This window comes from Arvicola amphibius, chromosome 5 (assembly GCF_903992535.2).
Source record: "Arvicola amphibius chromosome 5, mArvAmp1.2, whole genome shotgun sequence".
Lineage (NCBI taxonomy): Eukaryota > Metazoa > Chordata > Mammalia > Rodentia > Cricetidae > Arvicola > Arvicola amphibius.
The window spans coordinates 64,819,582-64,840,639 of record NC_052051.1 but is presented as its reverse complement, the minus strand read 5'-3'; the positions used below and the strand labels follow the sequence as shown (position 1 = coordinate 64,840,639).

General features: G+C 35.6%; 1 protein-coding gene across 1 annotated transcript in view; it reads right to left on the bottom strand.

Moving 5' to 3' along the window:
• Positions 1–21,058, bottom strand: part of Ano3 (anoctamin 3) — a 306,732-nt gene that overhangs the window by 67,223 nt on the left and 218,451 nt on the right. The window contains exons 13-15 of the mRNA XM_038330758.1: positions 16,735–16,869; positions 7,747–7,843; positions 1,115–1,175 (exon numbers count right to left, since the gene is read on the bottom strand). Coding sequence (XP_038186686.1) covers positions 1,115–1,175; positions 7,747–7,843; positions 16,735–16,869 — 293 coding nt within the window. The remainder of the gene's footprint in view (positions 1–1,114; positions 1,176–7,746; positions 7,844–16,734; positions 16,870–21,058) is intronic.

Genomic DNA, 21,058 nt, shown 5'->3' with positions numbered 1-21,058 from the left:
TAATCATACTTTGTGTTTTGGTTTGTTTCTCTAGGAAACCTTTGTGGAATAAGGTAAAATTAATACTCATCACCATGGTAGCACTGACTGGTAACTTAATAATAACCATTCTTCACACAAAATCTAGGGACCAAAACTACATTTTCTTCAAATATTTTGTGTTTAAACCAGAAATTGAGGTTAACTCTTCACTCCTCTTGTCTGTAATCTAGGACCACAAACCAAATAAGCATTTTCTTGAGGGCATAATTTGAATGGTTATTTAATGTTTGTTTGTTTGTTTGTTTCAAAGCCAGAAATATGATATGGTAGAGTTTCTGATCCTGAGGAATTAAGGCCTTAAGAATGAAAGCATTGTTATCTTATAATACATTTCACTTTTATACAACAGCACACACATGGTCAGTCCCTTTGTTTGACCAGTTGACAATGAATGCATTCATCTGGGCCAGCAGGCAAAATGATTCTAGCCAGGAAAGTGATAGCTTCCCCAAGCATTCTTAAAGTCCTTAAAGCAATTCCAACTTGCATGAGTACACATCAGGTTTCAGTTAATTAGGCTTCTTAGAGTTTCAATGAGAAACACGAGGAAAAGGCTAAAGAATATACTTACTCATAATTACTCTGATTTTAACTTGCTAACTAGGAATAGAAGTTGTAATATAGTATACATTTTTGTTCAACTGAATATTGAAATATGTGAAACAAAATCCATCTTTCTGTAGGTATGAAATACAGGGCAAAACAAGTAAAATCATCAAGCAAACTCATCACCACTTCTTGTATCAGTAAAAATGTAAGAGACTTAATTTTGGTTTTAAGTGTGTTTTAGTTTGTCTTTGAAGTCTAAGCCTCAGAGATTAAAGGATTAAATAAGAGTTAAATCCCCAAGGAGTGAATGCATGAAGGGGCCAAGCAAAGCAAGCACCAACTTTAGAGATTTTATTGCTGAATCAATACTTGGTGTGAGTGGCACTTACATTTGCACATGTGTGTGTGTGTGTGTGTGTGTGTGTGTGTGCGTGACATGCGCTCGTGTACAAATGTGTATGCAGCACAGAAATATTGTTAGAAAGTCAGAGTTGGAAAATGAATAATGAAAGAAAATACTTACCCCATATTGCCATAAAAATAGCAAAGAAGACTGTCCCTCCATTATCAAACAAATATGTTACCTTAATAGAAAAAATAGAAGCATTAATCATACTAAAGACTATACTAAATTAGAAGTTATTGCTTGCATTAGGTACTGTGATTTCTCCCCAGATTCTGACACATTATATAATCTATTAATCTATTTACCTGCAATCTTCACTGGTCCTTCAAAAGTTTATGTAATTTCCTCATGGGCAGAAATAAAGAAACAACAGATTTTTATTTTCTCTCCCCCCCCCCCCCCTTCATTCTGGCTTTTAAGTGTTTCTAGATCCCCAAAGAAGCCATTTTATACCATGGTTAAACACCTTAACACTGTGAAACGTAAAAAGTTAGTGTGTAAGTTAAAGCATTACAAGTTTCCATAATGGAGAAGTTACAAAAGAAGGAAATCTGGTAGTGAGCAAGCTTCTTCAAGTGAATGATGTCATGGTACGGTTCCTGATCTTTCATGTCCTTCAAAATGTGCCATGGGTCCAGCAGTGATTTATTTCATGTAGAGTTTCATAGTAAGTTGTTTTAAGAAGTTTTTTCATAAATCATCAAGCACATTTTAAACAGTTATTACCTGATAGAAAGCTTGTTAAAGGATGTCAAGTTATTCAATGTTATAGAATATAATTTTCAGGACTGTAAGGATTAGTTGATTTTAATAAATTTCAGATTTAATAAAATCTGTTTTACTGATACTTCTTTTAATATGCACAACACTTTGCCCAGAAATTAGTGAATGTAAACACTTGGTATGTACATAATACCCCAGAAACAACAGCAGTCCTCTGAATACCCATGGGGGCTATGTCGCGAAGAGTTGAGAACTTCAGACTGTGCTAAGCCCTGTTTGCTGAGGTTTATATATAAGTCTGTCACAATAAGAGATTAACAATAGTAGCAAAAGGTAGGATGGAGCAAATACAACAACACACAATAAATCACATGTGAAACTGGACCTGCACAAAAATCTTAATAATACTACGCTCTATGCTCACTGTTCTTGTAGAAATAGTGTGAGATGGTATGTCTACGTGTTCAAATGAAGTGAGGTGAGTGAAGGAGACCCTGAAGCTACATGAGGCAACCATGCAAGAGTCACAAGTACTCTGATACTGGGAATACAGATCTCTCAGCCAAGGGCTTCTCTATAGATAGGAGATGGGTAGGATTTATTAACAGATATGAAAAGAGATGATGCATGTGCCCGGTAAGATAGAATTGAATGGAGTAAAAAAAAACTATAAATAATACTTGATTTTTAATATTTTAACATTTAATTTGAAATTAATATTTTGTTTAGTATTTTCAGTGTTCAATTTACCACAGTTAAATAAACTCATAGAAAATGAAGCTGCTAATAACGAAGGCTAATGTATAGAGGAAATGAAAGCATTGTTACCCAAAGAGACTGAGGCAAATATTCACTTAAATGACATTCTTATAATGGAAGTTGGGATAGAATGGCATTCCCCTTGTTCAGTCTAAAGTCAAGTGCATTATTAATGAAGACATCACAATAATAATAACGTGTATTTCAATTGTAGCTTTTAAAAAATGTTATGAATGATGCTTAGCTCAGCAAAAAAGAGCTTGTCTAAAATCCATAGGAGAGTCCTGGGTCTTATCTGCAGCTTAGCAGAGAAAAGCAACAACCACGATAGGCTTTAAGGGTTTGTATATCCTTTGTGGTTCTAAAATCTTATTTTAGTTAAGGCTAGAGGTTTCTAAAAATACTATGTGTCACTTTTCATAATAATCATTATGGACAGCAGATACAAGGATCATAGGAAAATTTTCACACAGAGCTCATAAAATTACACCCAGCAGGTTTGTTTCCAGGACACCCAGCAGAGAGACCTGAGCTGTCTTCGCAGTTGAACAGCTGTCAGTTTCCCCTTTTAAATGGACAAGAACAGCTTCTCAGAGAGCTACAGAAACTTTGCATATGAGGACTTAAAGGTCACCAAGAAATCAGGGTTTCCCCCGCTTCAGAAACAGCTGTGCTTTTAGATAACTAGAAGTTAAAGGCCACAGTTACCACCACTACCACCACCACCACCACCACCACCACCACCACCACCACCACCACCACCACCACCACCACCACCACCACCACCACCACCATCACCACCACCACCACCACACAAACAACAAAACATGCATTTCGAGTGCAATAGTTCATAGTTTACATAGCATTCACTTTTAAAGGGATTTCCATTATCTTTTAAAAAGTTCCCTAATAAACCTTTTTAGGCCTGTTTGAGCTCAAACGTATATATTACTAGTTTATAAACATATTAGTCAACTATTGTGGGTATATGTAATATTCATAGAATGTATATTTTAATTGTGGATTATATATATGTAGCAAGAGATAAAACTAAAATGAGAACCAGGGAAGACTTCAAAATGTTCAGGGGTGTAATACTTTTGTTAGATTTGCATCTACATTTTACATGTTTGCACATGAAATGTATATTGATAATTCCAGAGATAAGCAATTAGCCTGTGTCTATAAAGCAGTACTAATTACTTGATGGCACTAACAGAAAAGCTACTGAGTGAAGATACAGAATGCTGAGAGAGGGTGACTGAACACATTGTGGACAGTTCAAGAATATCTAATGTAATTTGAAGGAAACATATGAGCTTTGACCTTTCTAACAGAAAAGAGCATTTGCTACTTCAAAGAAAACATCAGTCGCAATTTTCAAAAAATACTTCAAGGAGCACAACAATGGAGTCTTGCTCTTCTTAAGAACACATTTTCAATGTCTTGTTTTATTTGAAAATAGCTTGCTTTTATGGCTAAAGTGATGTATGAACAACCATTTAATTTTAAATCGTGGTTGTGCAGAGGGTAATATAAGAAGGGAAGGTTGTATTTGCCTAACAGTACAAATTCTGATAGTTGATATTTGGTTTAACTTTGGAAATTGAGTGTGGCTAGGATTATTAAAGGACATCTCCTTCCTATGAGATTGGAAACTTAGTTTGTGTCTCCTCTGCTATGGCTGTTGTATCTCCTTTTACACTTCTTAGAAGGTTTGGAACATCATGATGTCAGGATAGTGGCACACTAACACAATCTCACCTACAGTAAATGAGCAGGGATTTTTCAGTCCTGTAGTTTAAACGGTCACTGCTGGCATGCTCCCAAGGCAAATGGAACTTAGTCTGGGAAGAAATTCTTTCTCACTTCTTAATTCTCATCTCTTGAGTAGCAGAGATAATGCATAATGCTCTCTATTCAATATACCCAGATGCAACGTACACCAAATTTGGAAACTTGGTTTCGTGCTTAACTACATAATTGTCTTAAAATGTGTTCCTCAGAATCATAACACCACATGGATCTGTTCAACAGGTCTATCTTTATGACTTACCCTTGATTAACGGATTCTAAATTCTCAAATATTGGTTTCTGGAGTCTTCTTTTTAAATAAATGTCCTCTGTAACTTTGATGGGTAGCCTACTGTGTCTCCTATTTCTGTTATAGAATAAATATTTTCTAAATAAATAAAAATTTAATAATTGAAGGAAAAATTATGAATGAGATTAGTGCAAAGGATTGAGCTATTTTTATAACTATATGAAACATTGAGTACCTCTAGTTATTTAACCTTCAGGAACAATCATAGCATCGCATGAATTGATAGTGTAGCATTGTGTTTACAAATGGATGCACAAATGCCACTAAATTATTTAGTAAAATATAGTTTTTAATATGGACATAGGTTTATTTGAAATATGGTGGTATAGACCTATAATTCGGTTACTTATAGTGAGGCAGTAGTGTTATAAGTTCAAGGCCAACTTCAGCTAAATAATTCCTGTCTCAAAACACAAAAAATGATTTTGCTGTCTGAGGCCCAAACTTCGCAGAGCAACAAGCTAGAAAGTGAGGTATGGTCTCTGTAATTGTTTTATGTACTATAATTCCTATAGTTTTTATTGCTAAAATCATAGTAATCAACTGAAGGAAATGTTGACATATATATGTATATATACATATATATATACACACTATATATGTACGTATAACTTTTGTTATAAAATAAAAGCAATTTTTACTTGCAAACACATATACTTTTTAAAAATTAAGGTATGTTAGGGTTTCATTCTTTTTCATGATCACAGGAATTGATGGATTCCTGAGGAAGTAAAGTAGCAACTTAGACTTTCTTGTGGCTAGTGACATAAATCTAGATTGCTTAAGATAACATGAAGGCTCATTGTCCTCCATCAAATACAGAATAATAATATATGATAGGCTCTGTTTGCTGGCTGCAAGCACAGGCACGGCTCCTTTAAGAAATGACTTCCTTACTCAGTATTAATAGCAATAACTGCATGACTTCTTTAAGAGAAGGCTTCCTGGTTTGTGCTGATGCCACAAATGGCTCTGACTCTTCCAAGAGGTACTGCGCTAGAGCATTTAAATGGGGTCTGTGAGCAGTGTATTATAAATTGCTTAATGGTGACATAGAACCAATGCATCCCTGGAGCTGAAGCACTGAGAATAGCAGAAGCGGTAAATGTACCTCAGCCATGCTGGACAAGCTGGAGCCAACAGGAAGGGCAGCAGAGTTGGTCCTAGCTATGCCTGCTTAGCATTTAAAAGAGAAAGGAGCTCTTGGCCAGAAAATGATTGCAGATACTCAATAAAGATAGATTCAGAAAAAAAATAAACCTCTGAATAGGTCACAGTGTTTAAAATATGTATTTAGGCTTAAGAACAAAAACTTGAGACTCACAAAGAAATATTGTAACTGTAATTTTTGCTTGATATGTTTTGTTATATGCAATTTCACTATGTTAAAGTTAAAACCTTTTATATTTAGACAGAAAAGAGGAGCTTATGTGGGACTCCCTTCTGTATGCTGTGAATATTTTATTACTATTGGTTAATAAAGAAGCTGCTTTGACCTATGACAGGACAGAATAGAGATAGGCAGGAAAACTAAACTGAATGCTGGGAGAAATAAAGTGGAGTCAGGAAGATGCCATGGAGTTGCCCAAGAAGCAAGGGGTAACATACTGTGAGACTAGTGATAAAATATACAATAATAGAAATGGGTTAATTTCAGATGTAAGAAGTAGCGTAGAATATACCCGAGACATTGACTAAACAGTGTTTTAATTAATATACTATTTTGTGTGATTTTTTTTTTCTTTTTTCTTTTTTTGGTTTTTCGAGACAGGGTTTCTCTGCAGCTTTTTTTTAGAGCCTGTCCTGGAACTAGCTCTTGTAGACCAGGCTGGCCTCGAACTCACAGAGATCCACCTGCCTCTGCCTCCCGAGTGCTGGGATTAAAGGTGTGCGCCACCACCGCCTGGCTCTTGTGTGGTTTTTTTTTGAGTCTGGGTGGTTGGAAAACTAAAGCGTAGTCTTTGTTTACAAATGAACTGAAATATCTTAGATAGGTGATTGCCTCAGGCAACTCTGCCATAAGATAAACTGAAATAATACCGAAGTTAACAATAAAGCTATCATATAACCTGACCATTCTATTCTAGATATTGACCAAAGAGAAATAACAATTGTCAGTCAGAAAACTGGGAAATCACTACTTTAAGAAGCTATACATATAATGGAAAATGCCTTAATATGTAAACAAATAACAAACATCAATATAGGGAAAATAAAATAGTATTCAGCAGTAATGAAAATGTTTTGTTGATAAATGCCACATTGTAAGATGAATTTTGTAACTGTTACAGTGTACAAGAGAAGCCATAAAAAAATCACACCACTTAATGCCATATACATAAAAGTCAGGAAACATGCATATTTATCAGGAATGTCACATTGCTATTGTTTACCTAAACAGAGGAGCCTGAGGAGAGTGTATGTTAATGAGCCAGGGAAGGATGAGAGGGTAAGAGGAGTTTGGGAGGTGTTCATTATCTTCACTGTGGTGATAGGCTTCCCAAGTACATACACTTTAACAAAATGTGCTGACTTTTACTTTTAAATGGGTCCAGTCTAGTTTACTACATATTAATTATTTTCTAATGAAACTGTTCTGAAAATCAAACCTGTAAAAACTGGTGTTCTTTACACTTCTATGACAATTTGTTCACCTAGAAACTTTTAGAATGTGATGACATCTAAATTCTAACCTAAAGATTCTCATTTAATGGCTCTGGGATGAGGCTTGCCCTTTAGGAGTTTAAAAATCCTTCGGGTAATCCTGAAAGACAGCAATATGGGACTTTTGGAAATGACATTTTATTACCTCTGTGCAATAGAAGTATTGCAACTTAATAAATTCATGAAAGACACAAATTGAATCATTGCCATGGAGGTAATTATCTTCATAAAATGAATCAGATATAATGTCAAGTGGAGGTTAAATCTAAGGTGCCAGTTATCAGTTATAACAACACAAGAAGAAAAAGATATTAAAATAAAATATATTCTCTTTGTAATTGCAACAGATTAATTTTTTTCAGTTGTCAATGACACTAATGACTGTTGAAAATTTTGGAGACAATTTTTGCAGTAAAAACTATTTACTGGAGAGCTTTTTACTATCTAATTCATAGAGAAACTGGAGCTCAGAGTAGAGGCTACACAGGCCCACACTCACCTTGGCGTAGATACAACTGTCATTGAGTCTCTGTAATGAGCAATTCTTGTCACAAAGAGGGCACATGAAGACTTCAGTAGCTTTGCAAATTTCTTGGCTTGAAAAATCAAAGGAAAAAAGTGTGAATCTCTGTCTTAGCCCCCGTAGAACACACTACTGGGAGCCACAATGCATAGAGGAGCAAGAAAGAAACAGAAAACTATCAGGATAAGTTAGATGATGGCTTTCATGTAAGTATTTTATGATATTTGTGACAGAGAGGTTCTTTTTTATTTATTTAATTTTAGAAAACTCCAAAAAATAATATAATTACAATTGGTCATATATAAACTTGTATAATGTGTAATATGTTATTTTTAAATAAAGCCCTTTAAAGCCTTTTTGATCCATGATTTCTCAGGGCATACGGAATTACTTTAGGTGGTAATCTCTGGAGTATTTCCCAACCTCACCATTTTAGAATCTACTAATCTAAGCCATACATGATTGTTCAGAATTCTCAAATATAGTGACCTGATAATCCATAACATACACTTCAGTACATAATCTTATGCTAAATGTGCTCTAAGAATAAAGGAATGTGTGTGTGTGTGTGTGTGTGTGTGTATAAAGAGAGAGAAAGAGTTTTCTTGACAACTCTGTCATGAGAGCATAATATTGTCTCCACATAAATGTATTTTCAACGAGGACTTAACATTTTGAATGTACCACTTCCATTTTATGCGTACCGCTGACAAATATTCCAGTGTATTTTAAATAATTTTGTGATAAGAGTAGATAATCATTAGCAATTTCCTAAAAGTTTTACTCACTTAGTGTTCTCAACAACCTTGTTGTAGAACAGTGTGTACTTTTATCTGCCATCCATGGTTATTCCCCCTTTTGGGTTACCCTAGTAAAGTGTTTTTAAATAAATCTTCTTTCAAGTGTTGAAAAGAACTTAAGGCTTTAAAACACATGTTTTGAAATGCAGCTGTTAATTTAAATTTAATTGGTAAAGTTTGCACCAAGATTTGTTGTTTCTAAAAAAATATATTGAGTGACAACCCTATAATGTGTCTTTGGATGTGAGATTATAACTTCAATTCAAAGTGAGAATAAAGAGTATGCAACGCTATACTGGTTTAACAGTGCTTCAGGCAAAAGAGGATTTGATGCCCATTGAACTGCTTGGTTTTCACCAATCAAAGGTAATGCCATATATCTCTGCTTAGCACAGGAACCATAAGCACATAAAGTTCAAGGTCACAGAACAAAGAAGGATCCCTCAGACACATGAAGAATTTACTGTTTGTGGATCTAGCATCCCATTATTTATAACATAATTAAAACAGAAACAAGTTCATTTCAAATTCAAAAGAAGCTGTCTATCATAAATGGTAGATCAATGATGGCATGATGCATACCATAGTATTCTTCTACTTTTTTTAGTAATTAGGAGAAAATGATAAAATGTGCATATTTTGACACCATAAAGCAAAACACAGTGTCTCCGCTTAGCAATCCTACAAATTTTAGAACTAAAAAAATTTATATACTTCTTGAAGAAAATTTTAATTAAAATGTGTGGATAATGACTCATTTGTACAAATGCCACACAATTCATCCTAGCTTGGACTTTCACAGAAAGGGAAGGTGTAGAGTTGGTCTGTGATATATCATCATTTTTAATTTGCCAGGAAACAAAGTCTTTATTGTCAAGTTATCATGTACAGAATTTAAATCAATACATGGGTTATCATTTTACTTTTATAATCATAAAATTCAATTTCTGTCATTTGTTCAAATCTTAATTTGATACATTGTATGAAAAATAAAAAATTTTGTTCTTTTTCTTCACCAGACTGGTCTCTTCTAGCTCAGGACTTCAGCTCTCTGTGTAGTCAGAGACTGACATTGAATTCCCAATCCTGCTACTTCCACCTCTTGAGTGCTGGGATTACAAATGTGTGCCATCATTCTCTATGGAACAATTATTTATGTTTTATAAATGATTGTGTTTTCTTTATTGGTGTGTCTGTGTGTAGACTCATTCATGCCAAAGGTTACTTTTGGCATTCAAAGGACACCTTGTAGGACTTGGTTTTCTCCTTCCCAGGCACCAAACTCACGTATTTAGACTTGGCTGTCTTTGCACACCATGCCATCTCACCAGACTGGAAATAAACATTTTTTTTGACAATTTTCTCCTCTCTAAAATATGGGATTTGCATATCACAAAATTGTTTTACTTAGCATCTAGAGGGAATGACAATTCCTATCATGAATGTGTCATCATTTCCTTTTAGAGTTTGATAGTCTTCACTGTCACTGTAATTGTGTTTTTTTAAATTTTTATTTATGATGCATTTGCATAGTAAAAGCTTATTTCAAAGAAATAATGACTACTGCCAAATTAAGGAGCGATGTACAGTCCATTTGGGGTAGATGTTTGGACCTCTAATGCTGTAATACTCCTAGTGCAGCGGTTCTTAACTTGTGGGTTGCAACTCAATTGGCAAACCTCTATTTCCAAAAATATTTACATTTAGATTTATAACAGTAGCAAAATTACAGTTATGAAGTAGCAACAAAATAATTTTGTGGTTGAGAGTCACCACAACATGAGGAACTGTAATTAAAAGTTCACAGCAGTAGGAAGGTTGAGAACCACATGACAAGCAGAGGGCAAGAAACATCTGCTGTGTGCTGAACACATTGTAGAATACAGGTGAACACAGACACAGGGAAACAGCTTGGACAGAACAGCAGAACAAAGCATCCCTTTTACAATCTGATACAAACAGCAAGCTACTGTTAAATCAAAACAAAAACAATGCAGACTGAATTTCTTCTTTTTATTGAGGATTTGTGGAGGTTTCTAGGGATCAAAGCTAAAGTTTTTATCATATAAAATGAGTGCTCTCCCAATGAGATTTATCTTCAGCATGAACTGCAAGAATATTTTATAGTTACACTGAGAATAAGTATCATTAAGGATGTGGAGATACTGAAACTTTATTCCAAAGTGAGAATCTGAAATTCTGTGTTGTTATGGGAAACTGCAAAAGTGCTTTTAAAAGATTTTTATGCATGGTGATAGATATGGATCTACTTTCATTCTTCTACAAGTTGACATCCAGTTATGCCAGCACCATTTGTTGAAGATGCCCTCTTCTTCCATTGTGTACTTTTAGCTCCTTTATCGAAAATCAGGTGTTCATAGGTTTGTGGGTTAAGATCCGGGTCTTCTATTTGATTCCATTGGTCGACATCTCTGTTTTTATGCCAGTACCAAGCTGTTTTCAGTACTCTGTAATAGAGTTTGAAATCAGGGATGGTAATGCCTCCAGAATTACCTTTATTGTATAAGATTGTTTTGGCTATCCTGGGTTTCTTGTTTTTCCATATAAAGTTGATTATTGTCTTCTCAAAATCTGTGAAGAATTTTGTTGGGACCTTGATGGGGATTTCATTGAATCTATAGATTGACTTTGGTAGAATTGCCATTTTTACTATGCTGATCCTCCCAATCCAAGAGCAAGGGAGATCCTTCCATTTTCTGGTATCCTTTTTAATTTCTTTCTTCAAAGACTTAAAGTTCTTGTCAAATAGATTTTTCACTTCCTTGGTTAGAGTTACCCCAAGATATTTTATGCTATTTGTGGCTATCATGAAAGGTGATGCTTCTCTGGTTTCCCTCTCTGCTTCCTTATCCTTTGTGTATAGCAGGGCAACTGATTTTTTGGAGTTGATCTTGTATCCTGCCATGTTACTGAAGGAGTTTATCAGCTGTAGGAGTTCTTTGGTAGAGTTTTTGGGGTCGCTTATGTACACTATTATATCATCTGCAAATAACAAAAGTTTAACTTCTTCCTTTCCAATTCGAATCCCCTTCATCCCCTTATGTTGTCTTATTGCTATTGCTAGAACTTCAAGCACTATATTGAAGAGATAAGGAAAGAGTGGACAGCCTTGTCGTGTTCCTGAATTTAGTGAGATGGCCTTGAGTTTCTCTCCGTTTAATTTGATGTTAGCTGTCGGCTTGCTGTAAATAGCCTTTATTATATTTAGGAATGACCCTTATATCCCTAATCTTTCCAAGACCTTTATCATAAAGGGGTGTTGAATTTTTTCAAATACTTTTTCAGCATCTAATGAGATGACCATATGGTTTTTTTCCTTCAGTTTATTTATATGATGGATTACATTGATAGATTTTTGTATGTTGAACCAGCCCTGCATCTCTGGGATGAAAAAAACAGTCCATTTATTGTTACATAGAAATTTCTCTCAAAAATCCTGATGCCATTTCTTTTTGTAATATGTCTGGAAATGGACTTACAGGATCGGATGGTATCATATGACAGCATTTTAAAAAACTCAAGGTCATAAAAGAAATATGACTACAGTTTATGTCACTCATTGACTCTCACTTACTGATAGTGTGGGAAATCCATATGCCTCTGTTACCAATAGATAGGTGAAACAGAAAAAAATCTAAACAGAAAAATGTTTATATACAAAAACTAAACAGAGAAATGCTGGAGCTAACTAATATATCAAAGCACTCAACACAAAATCAGACACACTAAACCAGATAGGAAAGAAAGTGGGGAATAGCCTTGAACTTATTGGTACAGTAGTTGGTTTTCTGAACAAAGAACCATTAACACAGGAACTAAAATAAACAGTTAATAAATATGACTTTGTGAAACTGAGAAGCATGGCAAAGGACACTGTCATTCAGACAAAGCAGCAATCTACAGAATAGGAAAATATTTTCATCAACTCAGCATCTGATAGAGGAATATTTTAAAAATTTATAAAGAATTCAGAGATTAGATATAATGTAAACAACCCAATCACATATTGGGGGTGATGAGGGATTCCCCTCTGTATGCTATGAGTAGGTTTTATTACCATTGATTATTAAAGAAGCTGTTTCAGCCAATGCCTTAGTACAGTAAAGTCAGGTGGGAAATCTGAACAGAGACATAGAAAGTAGGTATAGTCAAAGAGATGCCATGTAGCTGCCCAAGGAGAAAATATCAGCTGCCAGCTGTAAAACATTTACATATGTTCAACATCCTTAGTTAACAGGAAATGGAAATTGAAATGACTTTGAGATGTCATCCAAAACCTGTCAGGAAGGTTAAGATGAATAAAACAATTGACAAATCATGTTGTGAAATATGTGGAACAATGGGAACACTCATCCATTTCTGGTGGGTGTACAAATTGTACAGCCATTATGGTAATCAACGTAAGGTTTCTCAAGAAGATGGGAATGAACCACAAGATCCAACTATACCCCTCTTGAACATATACTCAATGGATACTTCATTCTGCTACAGAGATAGTTACTCAATCATGCTAATTGCTACTTTATTAATAATATTCAGAAATTAGAAACAACCTAGATGTCCATCAACAGAAGAAAGGATAATGGAATGTTACTTATCAGTTATACAAAATGAGATCATGAAATTCACAGGTAAATGGTTTGAACTAGAAACAAATCATCCTGGGTGAGGTAATACAGACCAAGAAAGACAAGCGTGGTATTTGTTCACTTACATGTGGATAAGTTTAGTCAATGATAATAAAGCTGTCACTTGTGGAAAAACAGAAACTAGATATAGATTAAGGCAGTGGGGGCACAGGTAGATTTCCCCTCAGAGTAAGAGAAATAGAACAGACAGCTAATGATGTATGGTGGCAAGAGACTGGAATAGGAGAATCAATGGGAAGGGGAAGTGAAGAGAGGGATAAAGGAGGGAATACAGGGAGAAATAACTAAAAGTAAGGGTTACTTGAGGGGTAATATGGAAATTTAATACAGTGGAAACCAGAAAATATGCATATATGAAAGCAATCTGAATGAAATCATCAAATAATGAGGAGACAGAAGCCCAACTGGACAACTTGTCACCAAATCAGGTTTGCAGTACTGGGGTTGTGTTCCTTGCCAAAACAGACCCATTAGAACCTCAAAACAACCCAGACTGTTGCCAAGACTATAGATTGTTCTCCACAAGCTGACAGTAAATCCTATCCCATTGTTGAACATAACCCGTACACAATTCACTGAGTATGCCGAAGCCGACCTGGTGCCTAGATAGAGCTTTCACTCCTATGTTCTCGCATCAGTGATAAAGAAAGGTGCTCTACATGCTATCAAGGAGAATGGTAACACCAAGCCAGCCACAAAGCCTTTGATGCACAATGGTGCCCTGCCTGCAAGATATGCTAGTGCAATGGTGGCTCAAAGCTTGTGGTAGTTACCAGCCAATAGCTGTTTCAAATTAAGGCTACTCCATGAAATAGAAGCCATATCTGACAAAGCTTGGATTGTCCAAGAACTTGAGACTTAATGGCCCAGAAACAAAACACTCATGTTCTAAGAGAAAAAAAAAAGTAGCAATAAAGTGACTCCCAATGACATTCTGCTATATTCAAAGATCAGTGTCTTGCTCTGCCATTGCCAGAGGTTTCCTCCTACAGCAGATAGTAACAAATAAAGAGACCCACTGCCAGACATTATGCAGAGACTGAAAAACCTTGGAACTAACAATATATCATCACATCCCTCCCCTCAGGGCTCTGAGAAGCCTGTGGAAAAGGAGACGAAAGATTGTCTGAGTTGGAGGGAATGGAGGTCACCGAGCAAACAAGTTTTTCTAGGTCAACAGGGTCAATCTTTTGCCTTGGCTTCTTTTCCTTTTTTATCCATTTTTTGTTTGTTTGTTTTTATTTTATCCTATTTCAATGTGTTTTTCTATTCTTTGTTCTATTTTTATTATTCTAGTATATTAAAATGTATTAGCCCTTAGAAGCCTGTTTATTTTCTAATGAGAGACAGAAAGTGGCTGGTGCAGAAGGACCAGAGGTGGATAGAAACTGGGAGGACTAGAAGGATGGGAAACCATAAACAAGATATATTATGTAAGAAAAGAATTCATTTTTTAAAAAAAGACAAAAATGAAAACAAAACACAAACTGGAAAGAAATATGAGTGCATTTTGGTTGCCAGCATCTTGTAGCTCCATAATAAACAGACCTATATCTCCAGCTTTTCATCATTTCCCTACCTTGTAACAAACAAAATGGAGCTTAATAAGAGCACAATATGAATCAATGTAAAACAAAACAGCCTCTTCCTTGCCTGCCCACCGAGATAACAGTCAGGCTCAACCACGTCTGGCACCTTGAATGGAAAATTTCCGTCTCAAAATTTTGAAAGTCAAGATATTCAGTGCCACTTATCTTGGTTTAGAATAGAAAGTCTGACAAGATCTTAATTATCGTGTGACAGCAGTAGTGGTAATACAATACCAAAAAGGACACAGTTGAAGAGTTTGTTAATGGCTTTTCAAACACTCTTGGTTAAGGAATACATACACAACAGAAGCCAAAGACCATTCACTGGTACAAAATAAACAGGCACAGTAAATTTCTTGCCTTTTGTGCATTTTCTCCTCTGAATACTTTCATTTTTCTTTTGATGGAGGGAGGTGTCTGCATCTCACAGTAAAACTATATAAGGTGTTGAAATTCTGAGAATGTTTTTCAGGGATCAAGTCTGAGCAATAACTATTTAGTGATCATTTTATCATTTTTATAGAAAATGGATTCTTTTCTCAGACAATATATCTCAATTCTAGTTTCCCCTGCCTCCACTCCTCCCAGTCCCTCCATGCCTCCTCTGCCCTTTGGACCCACTCCCTTTCTGTCTCTCATTAGAAAAGAACTTGCTTCTATTTACTCATTCATTGCAAAAGAGCAGCTCTCTTTCGAGAACACTTTTACTTGTAAATCCTAGTCTCTCCTCTGAGCCACAAGATCACTTACTGAATAGTGTATAGGAAAATTCCCCCCAAAAGCAAAGGAGGCAGGTTCTTAAAGCTGAGGTTTATATTGGATGATGCTGCCTCTCAATGTCAGAGTGATTCTGTAAAACCCCCAAAGGAACTGGTGATTGGATTATATGATTTTGATCTACAATGCTTGTTTTGAAAAACATGGGAAGTCAGAGATTTCAAATCCCAGGGTTTGGTTATTCAACCCCAGTGCATTGCACATACTTTTTTCCAGTCAAAAATAATATTCATGTTTTAATATTTTAAAGAGAAAAACAGAGAAACTAATATTTATGACAGTGTATATAATTTTATAGCAGCAATAGTTGTTAATATGAACTTCCTAGTAGACATGTTATTTGTAAAAAGATCAACAAAAGGAGAGCAAAATGCTGAGTTTTAATAAAGAGCATCTCTCTTTTTAAAGACTTTTTAAAAAATTATTTTATGCATATGTACATGAGTCTGAGTGTATGCATATGTACCCTGTGTATGTAGGCATCTTTAGAGGCCAGAAGAGGGTGTCAGATCCACTGGAACTGGAGTTATGGATGGTTGAACCAAAATCAGGTCCTCTGCAAAGAGGAAGGCTCATAACTGCTGAGCCCCAACAAGGGAATTTTGTGTTTTGAACTTGATTACATAGAGTTAAATTCAGTGTTATACTTGTGATGAAAAACAGTGCCTTTTTAAGAATAATTCTTTCCTGTTTCTAATTTTATGTCACTCTACTTTTAAAACTCTAATCAATTTCTTGATATGTGATTGACTTTTGTTAAATCACAGTTTGCTGATATTTTTAGATTATGTAATACTCAATGGAAAATAAATTTAGCAAAGATATAAGAACTCTTTGACCAGGACAGGCTCTAAAAAAGCTGCAGAGAAACCCTGTCTTGAAAAACCAAAAAAAAAAAAAAAAAAAAAAAAGAAGAACTCTTTGAACCTATTTAACAGAATTTGAATATTATATAGTTTTATACAAAACTATAAAAAGAGATTTTAACAGCACTTCTGTTAGACTAAAAACAAAGCAACACGCACACATACATACACAGAAATACTATTATTTACCTCCATTGTCCGTAGCAATTTGTAATTTCACAAACCAGGACAAACACTTTGTACAGTTCTCTTCATAGCTCACCTTACTTGACTTTCATTCATTGTAACTAATCCATAGAAGAAGACACACAGGCCAACAACTGCTGCAGGAATCAGCATTCCAGTATACCATCCCAGCCAGGCAAAGTATAAACCAATCTTCTCACCAAAGTATAGCCTGCATAAGAAAGTTAATCTTCAGTTTGAATTAATGCAATATAAAGGCCCAATAATCTCCAATACCACAACTTGTGATGATATCAGATGGAAACTGAGGCCTCGAACCCATGTACTTGTCAGCATTATCAGGGTATCTGACCCTCCTGGCTGTTAATGACTGTCACAGTGGCCATGATGTGTTTCTGTAAACTTGGTCACTATAGGGACAACACAAGACCAACTTTCAACAGAACTTGTTTCTCGTTCAACTTTCTTAAAATGGTTTTCATGACCCAATATTGCCTTTCTCTATTTTCATAATAGTATACCTTTTAGTCTCTAATAAAGTTGTGTTTTCTTGAGAATAAAAAAAGGAAAAAGGAATAAACTCAGTTGGCCATCCAATTGGTTTCCCAGTTCAGAATAGATGTGCCTCCACTTAAACCCCTGGCCAGACATGCTCATGCTAGAGTCTGCATGGTTCCATCTCATCTGCTTCCACTGAAGCTTGATTCTGCTTGCCTGAAGCACATTTCCTTTGATTATCATGGCCTCTAACTAAAATACAAACTCCCTCTGCCTGTAACTGGTATTTACCTTTCTCTTTACATGGTTTCTTCCAGGGAGCCTTACTCTCTAATCCTTGCTAGGTGTTTTGCTCTTCTTCCCATGCCGCCCTAACCCGTGCACTAATTAGTGTTATCAGTCATTATGCCTTATAATACCTCTCCTTTATACCTCAATTCTAAGCCTCTTGAAGGTGGATCTGTGCATTGCTTCACTAGCAGTCAGTATTAAAAAGGCAAAGAAGCTTAAGGAATTAATACACTTTATTAGTCTTCAGTTGATATGAAAGTAGCAGATTCATGAGGCAGTTCTAAGAGCTACTCAATTGCTCTTCCTTCATCCACTCCAGTGTTGAATTTTTTATAGTTCCATAAATTACAAAAGGCTTAAAGAAATAATTTTACATTCTCTGATTTCCTTACTGCTGTGAGGTTTTTATTTTATAAAACCGGCTCCTTAACGTATCCCTGTCCCAAGCTCTGCTGTTAAAGATTGATGCTTCACAGTGATTGCTGCTGGGAAGGAAATTCAATTATTAGTTTTCATTAATAAGGTTTCACTTTATGATTGTGAACATTTGGTTATCTTTATACTAACAGGGGTGGTAGTTTCAGGGTCTGACCTGCTCATAGCACACGAATACAATAATCTGCATTTTGTTGAAGTTAATGTAAGCAATATTAATCGGCTGAAATATGATCTACGTCAAGTCAAAGCAGGTTTCAGTATGTGCCAGAAGATGGAGAAGCTAGCTGCAGACAAAGAAAAATGGCCACAAATGACCTTGTCCTAGAACACTGGTATTTACAACTGTCTATAATACTTAATTATTCCTTAGAGGTACAACACAAATCCTGCAGAAGAAAGGGAACAAAGGGTTACTCCTGCAGCTATTCCCCACTACTGCTCAACCAAGGCCATTCTCATTGTGCTATTCCATTTCAAGCTCCCCTTGTGACATTTCAGACGATGATCGGTCCCTTGATGAAATAACTTCTGTCTCAAAGTAAACCCTGGTGTCCATGATTTAGGAAAAAGTCATTTAGCTCAATAGCTTTGTTTTTTAATTTTAAACCCCTCTGATACCTATTGTTGAAACTGTTTGAAATGTCATATCACTGTTTTTACACTGATGACTTTTGAAACTACTCCTTTGGGCTTAAAATAGTTTCTGTGGGAAATTAGATTGAAATTAAATAAGCCCTAACTATTAAGAATTTGAATTAATTTTAAAATCAGAAATCAATGTACATATATCTCCAGAAATCATTTTTCATTAAAAACCAAAGATGAATTAACAACTTTTGGCCCATAAATCGTACTAACGCATTTCCTTACTGAGGATGACAATGCTGGATTGACCTGTGAAAATACCATCAACTATGATCAAAAAAACCCAAGTGTCACACAACATTGTACTCTCACTATAGAAAGGAAGCATCATAAGATCCATGAACAACTTAACTACAACCAGTTAAAAGTTCTAGGAAACTTGTCTTGTACAAAATAGATGCATAATCTGATGTGGTTTATTTAACCTGAATGTGCTCCACATCACTGCTTCAGTTTGAGTTATAACTAAGTTCCCAGGAAGTGCTCTCTATCGAAATATCACCTGTAATCCTTTATTATATAATTTTTTTCTGGAGGGTCTCTCATGACACGTTATTACTTAGTCACTTTAACAAACACGTGCTTTTACCGGAAAATCACCCATCTCTGAATAATCAAACAATAGTAGCTGGATACCCTAGATGTTTGTAATAGAGACCCCATTTACTCCTTAGGATGCTTGCTTAATTTCTTTGAAGCAAAAATAGCAATGCTGTCTGTAAGTAGGAATAGCAACTCACACTGAAATGCTCCACAAAAAAATCATCTTAGCTCCTAATAAATATTTTTCGTGAGCCATCACCTCTCACCATATTGTATTCATAAATCTCCAAAAAATAACCCTTTTACATATATTGGAATGTAAATTGCAATCATAAACTAGAACAATGGAATTTGTCATGGTTGATAGGAGGAGAATCAAAGTATCATGATGATACCCAACTACGAACATTTTCAGAGTGCTCATCCTGTGTATCTCCCAGTGCGTGTGCCACTTACTACCTTGAGACTCACAAAGTTCGCCTCTGTGGACCCTTATCCACTCTCTTTGTTAAAACTTCTGGCTTCCAGACAAGCTTGTTGATCACAAGATACATCTGGTAGAAGACTTTCTTTCTTGTAGATCATGGTTTGTCTACAACTGCTTTCTCCCTCGGGCCAAAGCTTGTATCTGGTACCTCCTTCCATGATTAGTCATCAGGTGGTTCTCACAAGTCCTTCCTCTTCTGGCATCTTTAAGGTAAGGTTTAATAATTGCTTCTAGGTTTTACTAGTCCCTGCACATGTCATTATGTGTTGGCTTTCATGATCACATTTCCCACTTCTATATATATTTTTTACTGATTTCCCTTCAAGCACCCCTACTGACACACTGACTGATGCAGTTGTGAGCTATTCTTCATATTCCACAAATATATCAAAATATCAACACATATAGCCTAATAGTAGAAATGTGATTTTTCTTTTATCCTATAGGTATTCATCTTTAGCTAGAGAATCAAGATAGTATTAACATATATTGATGCTTTTTATATGAACAATGTTTTCTTCACTAAAATAAATTATGTAAAACACAAATATAAATATTTCAAAGGCTGGGCTGCCTTGGTGCATGCCGATTCCTGCACTTGGGAGGCAGAGGGAGGTGAATCTCTGTGAATTCGAGGCCAGCCTGGTCTACAGAGCTAGCTTCAGGACAGGAAGGGCTGTAACACAAAGAAACATTGTCTTGAAAAACCAACCAAACAAACAAACAAAAAATTAGGGGTTAGAGTGATGGCTTAGTGGTTAAGAGCATTGGCTGTTCTTCAAAAGGTGCTGAGTTCAATTCCCAACAACCAAATGGTGGCTAACAAATATCTATAATGAGATCTGGTGCCCTATTCTGGCAGAAAAAAAGGAAAAAATATTCCAAAAATAAAACTAAATTCTGTTATTGTAAGGTATACCTTTTATCCCAGCATAAACAGGAAAATCTCTGTCAGTTCAAAGCTAACCTTGCTTATACAGAAAGTTTCAGGACAGACAGGCATGCATAGTATGACACTGTCCCAATATATATATGATAGATAGGTAGGTGCATAGATAGATAGATAGATAGGTAGGTAGGTAGGTAGGTAGATAGATAGATAGATAGATAGATAGATAGAGTTAAGATCAACAAGTCACTAGAAGGTACTCACTAGAAGAGAGAGAGAATCTTTTTGGAAGAAAACTGTAGCCAAACCTGCATATTGTCATGTTTTACATCTACAAATTCAACTATCCGTAGATCAAAGTAATGTGGAGTGTGCCACTTGAGAGGAGTTTCTGGAACTAATCCCTTGTGAATACTGATAAACTACGACATACACACAGTTGATTTGTTGGTTGTTTTCCTATCTGCCCTCATATTTGTTGAGTGCTTCTTTATTTTGATTTTTTAAATATATAGTTGATTGTTCTGGCTGCATTGTAAAATGCTTGTCATGAAGTTGGGCAAGGAGATACTGGAAGAGGTGGAGGTATGAAGAACAAACAAACAACCC